The sequence below is a fragment of the Drosophila albomicans genome, chromosome 2L (genome assembly GCF_009650485.2).
Source record: "Drosophila albomicans strain 15112-1751.03 chromosome 2L, ASM965048v2, whole genome shotgun sequence".
NCBI lineage: Eukaryota > Metazoa > Arthropoda > Insecta > Diptera > Drosophilidae > Drosophila > Drosophila albomicans.
In genome coordinates this window covers 25304187-25310269 of record NC_047628.2, presented here as the reverse complement: position 1 = coordinate 25310269, position 6083 = coordinate 25304187, and the positions used below count along the sequence as shown (strand labels likewise).

Genomic DNA, 6083 nt, shown 5'->3' with positions numbered 1-6083 from the left:
AACATACCTTTAAACGTTGAGATATGCTAAAATAGAAATGTCATCTGTGTGACACTCGCAAAATTTTAGAAAAGTGTATAAAATTAAGAATAACAATTAAATTTAACATTAACATTTTAAGCTTCTCAAAATTAAGTCTCCCAATAATAATAAGCCTGGTATATTTTACGACATAAATAGGCACATTTTGAAAATACCACTTGCGGTTATCCCAAAGAGGTGGCAGCGCCGACAGCAGCTGTTGTGAACGAAAAGCCAACTCAGCTAATGTGAAGAAATTTTTTTATACACAAAAAATTTCGCACACACAGAACCACAGCTGCGATTTATTGAAATTTAATTGTTAAATAGTGCGCGAAAAACAATGCAAAATGCGGCCAACAAAAGCGAACGCCCAAACCAAAACGCTGCGGAGTGATAGTGCCATTTCATCATCATCATCATGCTTGACCATAACACTTTTAGTACTTTCCCTTTTATCATGTCTTCCAACAACGACGTGGGCTGCTTTGTCCGACAAAAGACTGTGCGCTGACGAAAAATGTGAACGTAAGTATTACGCACAACAAAAGTGCATTAAAAGTGTTATTTCGGCCACACATCAAATGGATTGAATTGAATGACCTCAATTAGCCGATAAGAAAAGCTTAAGCTATGATTTTTTTGTTGAGCTTTTAAAAAATTTGTTGTGTTTGTTTTTGCTTTGCAGAGATCATCTCGATGGGTAGCGCCAAAATCAATTATGCATCCGGTGAGGCGGGCATGATATCATTTAAAATCCATTCACCGGTACGCATCCTTTCCAAGAGTGCGGGTAGTAATCCCAAATTATGGGGTGTGGAGGTCAATGGAAGGCGTGGCTATGCCAACAAAGATTTCATTATGGAAAAGAAGATCTTCGTTAGCGAAAAGGATCTCAAGTACGAATTGCCAGTGGCGGGTGCGTTGCCAGCAGCCAAAGTGAATAATCCCGAACAGGCTGAACAAAAGAAATTGGAGGTGGTAGAGCAAGTGCAGCCACCAGTGCTGAATGCTTCCGAAGGCGCAGATGATCTTGCCACCACGACAACGTCACCACTGGACGCATTGAAGCTGTCATTGCTCACCGAACAAACGGATCAATCGGGCAGTAATGAGGCAACAGCCTCAACACCAATAACGCCAGTTCAGCCCAATATTCAGCTGGTTGATGGCACCGAACTGCCACTGGAAGTATTGCCGGCTACCACGGAAGCAAGTGCGAATCTCACCGAGCCAGCAAAGCAAGCGGTAAAAATCGATGAATTGCCAACGACCACAATTAGCAGCGATGAAGAGTTTGATTACGAAGAAGATGACAGTGATGTCTACGAAGAAGCCGACAACAACGACGACGACGCGGATGCGACACTCGATAGCAAAGATAACGACATACCAAACGATCGACAAGCTGATAGCAAAGCAGCAGCAGCTGCGAAAATCGAGGCCAGCATCTTATCTAGTCAGGCAGCAGAAAAAATTCAAAATTTGTCGATTGAAGCAGAGGCAAAGCATGCAGCCTCTGTGGAGACGCCAACACCAATAGCAGCTGCGCCAGAAGCAGCAGCTGCATCACCGTCTGTGTCTGGATTGGAGCAACAGGCAGAGTTAAAGAAAGACGAAGAAAATATTGTTCAATCTGCTGCAGAACCAGCAAAGGAGCTGCCAATTGTTAAAGCAGAAGTTGAGGAACCTAAGGTGCAAATTGAGGAGCTGCCCGCTGTGAATGCAATCAATGATGAGCAGCCCAAAGAGCCAGCTCAAGATGTGCCTGCTGTAAAGGATGCCGCTGATCAGCAACTTAAAGAGGCAGTTGATGATCAACCTACAATTCAAGCTGCAGCTCAGCCTGCAATTGAAATTCCTGCTCAACCTTTGGTTGATACGGCAACTCAGTCTGCAACACCTGCTCAACTTGCCATTGAAATTCCTACTAAACCTGCCGTTGAACCTGCTGCTCAACCTGCAATTGGAGCAGCTGTTCAACAGGAAGCTTCCCAAAACGCAGCCAAACCGTCAACGGATGAAGTCGATGGTTTTGAAGCAATTGCCGCGCTGCACTTGCAGGATACACCTCCAGCAGCTCAAGTGAATGAAGTGGTAAGCAAAGAGCCGGTGCAAGTTGCTGATGTGAAGCCGCAGGTTGAAGCTACGCCTGTTCCTGAAGCGCTTCAAGTAGAGAACAACGCCTCAGTGGAAGCTTTAGCTGAGCAACCACAGCCGGATATTGCAGCTCAAGCAGAGGCACAGAAAGCAGAGGAACAGTTGAAGGTGGAGACAACAACAGAGACAGCTAAGGAGGAGAAGCCTGCAGCAGATTTGCCCGTGGAAACAAAAGTTCTCGAAGATCTGCCAGTTGAAGCACAGCCAGTGATAGCTGAAACAGTTCAAGTGCAGCCTGTAGAGGAAAAACCTGTTCCCGTTCAACCCATCGAACAGCAGCCTGAGCTTGTAAAACCCAACGAAGAGCAGCCCGTACTTGTCCAACCAGTCGAGCAGCAACCTATCCTTGCACAACCCATCGAAGAGCAGCCCATTCCTGTCGAGCAGCAACCTATTCTTCCACAGCCTGTCGAAACTCAAACACAGACTGATCCCGTTCCAGTTCCTGTTGAACCTCAACCAATTGAGTCGCAGCCAGCTGTAGAGCAGCCTTCAAGCTTGCCGCCACTGTTCAACAAAGAAAACTTCAACGACCCCAATGAGTACTACAAACAGCTGCAAGAGCAGCATCTGGAGCAGGCCTATAAACGCCTGGAGAAGCCGCGGACAACACCAACGCCTGCCTCCCACGATGCCTATGAAGCAGTGTATGAGCAGGAAGCAACGCCAGCTCCAGTTGTTGTCGTTGAAGAGGTTCTGGCAACGGGTAGCGTGGAGCCTATTGGACAGCCACCAGTTGTCATCAAAGAAGAAGCTGGTCCCGGTCTATTTACTACCATCATGGATACGGTGAACTCATTCATAAGCAATCAAGGGCAAAAGGAACCAGAAACTGCGCCACTAACAGACAATGATGAGCTGCATCGTTTGCTCTATCCTGATCGACCTCTGGCAGGCGGTAAGTTAGCATAGCAACTATTTTACGCTCTCCTCTCTAAACTCACTGTGTAATTTGCAGCAATTGAAACTCCACCGCAGGAGGAAGGCTATTGTAAGCGTCCCTTGCCAGGCAATTGTCATGCCTCGATTAACCTGGACAATTTTGCTGAAATCTTCGCCGCCAAGGTTGTGGATCACAGTGTTTTGTTGCTCTGTGTAGGCATTGCAGCGGCCTCCTCGTTGTGCTTCATTAGCTTCTATTATTGTTGCTGTAATGGCAGCCAAGAGGGCGCTTTGCTTGCCAAGCTCAATCATTTGGAGCGCAGTCTGCTCGCCCAACACAAGGAGAACTTGATACTGAAGCATGATCTGATGACAACGCGCACCAAACTGTCGAGCATTGAGGACAACTCGTTTGGCTCCAATGACATGGTGGCGGCATTGAAAAAGCAGCTGGAAACCGAGCTCTACGAAAAGGCCAAGCTGCAGGAGCAAGTGACATCGCTTGAAAAGGTAAAAATTACCATTCAAATAATGCTGAAAATGAGTTTGAAAACTGCACAGATTGAAATATAAGCTGTGGTTTGGTTCATGACTTAACGAAGAAATAGACATCGGTCTGAAAGCCAATTTAATTTATAATTTATGACTAAATTTAACATTTTTGTATTATTTATATGTAACTTTCTAAAGGACTTGGATAATGCTGCTGAAGCCGGTTTGGAACTGAATAAAATGCTGTCCGAGGTGTTGAACGGACAAAATGGTGATGAGGCCTTTATGAACACTGTGGAAGAGCTGCAGCGACAGCTCAACGATCAGGAAAGTGAGTAAAAAAAGCTGCTTTATTGACTAAAGAACTCCTTTGACAATATTTTCCCACACAGAAATCATCATCGAGATCAACGGCAGTCTGGCGGATAAGAGTCGCGAGAACAGCGAACTTCAATACACGTATACAGAGTCAACGACACGTTTAACAAGCGAAATGAAATCACTGCAGCAAGACAACTATGAACTGGAAATGGAAAAAGCAAAATTGCAAACTCGCCTCGAGGAAATGCAAGCGGAAACCGAACAGGAATTGGCCAAGGCGCTTGAGGCACGCAACTATGAGATGCAACGACTGCAGCATCAGATTATGGAGTCCAATGCCAAGTTGGACAAGGAGCACAGTGAACTGCAAACGAGTCTGGCCAAGATCGAATCGCTCGAGGAGTGCCTGAAGCTGCTCAAGCAGCAGGATGGCAACCTCAATGTGAAGGAGCTGATCAAGTCGGCCAAGACACGGGGTGAACTGCATGCGACACAGCAAAAGTTTGTGGCACTCCAGACAAAGCTGGAGCAAGAGCAAGCGGCCAAGACGCGGCTGGAGAGTCAGCTGCAGGCCTCAAGTGCCGATGTGGAGCAGCTGAAGCAGGACTTTAATCAGTCAGAGCGAGATAAGCTTGAGGCGCAAACGCGCCTAGAAGTGCTCTCTGGCTACTTTAGGGAGAAGGAAACGGAGCTGCAAAAGTGAGTAATTAATTTACTATCGTTACTATCGATGAATCACATGTTTAATACCTGAACTGTTTTAATATTCCGCATCAGAGAGCTGAGTCTGCAGGAGGCCAAGTGGCTGCAGCATCAAGGCGAGAACGCCAGCACTGTGGAGACGCAAACGCTGATGAAGAACGAAATTCAGACGCTAAAGTAAGCTTCAAAATTATTCCTATTCACGTATATTAATTACACAACGTTTTGTAGATCTCAAAATGATGAGCTGCGCGCCGAGATCGAGGCGCAGATTGCCTCCCACAAGGCGCAGATGGGCACGCTGGAGAATCGCGCCCACGAATCGTGGCTGGCTGCCCGGCAATCCGAGCGCCGATGCGAGGAGGCGCAAGCCGAGGCCGCCGGTCTGCGACGCAAGCTGACCACGATGGCCAGCGGAGGCGCTGCCGGCGATATGTCATCGCTGGAACAGCTGCCGGCGAGTGCAAATGGCAGCATGTTGGCCACGGAGCTGAACAACAATCCGTCGCCATTGCCGTTGCCGCTGCCGGTTTCGGTGTCGCCGGGCCTGTTGAACATGCCCAATCCACTGCCATTCCTGCCGCCACCCTTCTCGCTCATGGGTCTGCCGCCACCGTTTATGCCACCCGCCGGAGGCGCCCGATTGCCACCCCTGGGACGCATGCGTTCGCCACCGCCAGCGTCGTCGTCACGCGGCGGCGATCGCTACGACGATCGTGATGATCGCGACGATTACAGCGACTACGATGATTACGATGATGAGGAGGAGGACGAGCGTTTGATGGATCGTCGCAGGCGGCACAGCGGTAGCTGGGGACGAGGCGGCGGTGGCGGGGGAGGACATCGCGATGATTACATGCATTCGCCGCGCACGTATCGCTCGTTGTCGCCATCCGACAGTCGCTACAACTACAACGATACGGAAACGGACTTTAGTCCACCGCCAAGTCCGCTGCCGCCAGCGCCACGCAAGAGTTCGCGACCCCTCAACGAAGTATGAAGTATGAAATGTTGCGGCCACCAATGTACTTTGTACTCTTAGTAGTCGAGTGTGCAGCAAACAACTCAAACAAACTAGTTCAAATCTATGTATGTGTATATTTATTAATGATCATCATCGGGTTCACATAGCTGACAAACTGAAATGAGAAAAATACAAAAAGAAAACTCCACAGCGAACTCCAAAACTCCACAGCAACCACACCTAGTTGAGGCATCATTATTAGTGTAAAAGATCCAGCAATTTAATGGCTCAATGGTAAAAATGATATCAAAAATGGATAAACTAAAATAAACCAAAACAAAACATTCAACAAAATAAACAAAAACAAAAAACACCAAAAACAAAGCTGATTTTTTAATTGTCGTTGATGTTGTTCAGTTATTTTTTATTATCTTTTATTTTTCAAGGTTAACTGCTTTTAATTGTAATCAAAATTATATAGGAATGAATATTTCTTATAAATAAGTTTATCTGCATCTTAAAAACATTTAAAATGCATATA

General features: G+C 46.8%; 1 protein-coding gene across 1 annotated transcript; it reads left to right on the top strand.

The window, feature by feature from the left end:
• The first annotated feature begins 219 nt into the window (after positions 1-219).
• On the top strand, positions 220-5745 carry LOC117565919 (transport and Golgi organization protein 1). Its single transcript, XM_034245288.2, has 7 exons — positions 220-549; positions 710-3079; positions 3140-3573; positions 3754-3886; positions 3948-4575; positions 4654-4755; positions 4810-5745. The coding sequence occupies exons 1-7, from the start codon at positions 372-374 to the stop codon at positions 5576-5578; spliced, it is 4614 nt and encodes a 1537-aa protein (XP_034101179.1). The 5' UTR covers positions 220-371; the 3' UTR covers positions 5579-5745.
• The last annotated feature ends 338 nt before the right edge of the window (positions 5746-6083 follow it).

Bases quoted from the DNA above. Each gene is read 5' to 3' on its own strand.
- LOC117565919 (XM_034245288.2), top strand. From the start codon at position 372: ATGCGGCCAACAAAAGCGAACGCCCAAACCAAAACGCTGCGGAGTGAT. The intron at 4,576-4,653 runs GTGAGTAATTAA...ATTCCGCATCAG, and splicing joins AAGGAAACGGAGCTGCAAAA to AGAGCTGAGTCTGCAGGAGG. The intron at 4,756-4,809 runs GTAAGCTTCAAA...AACGTTTTGTAG, and splicing joins AACGAAATTCAGACGCTAAA to ATCTCAAAATGATGAGCTGC.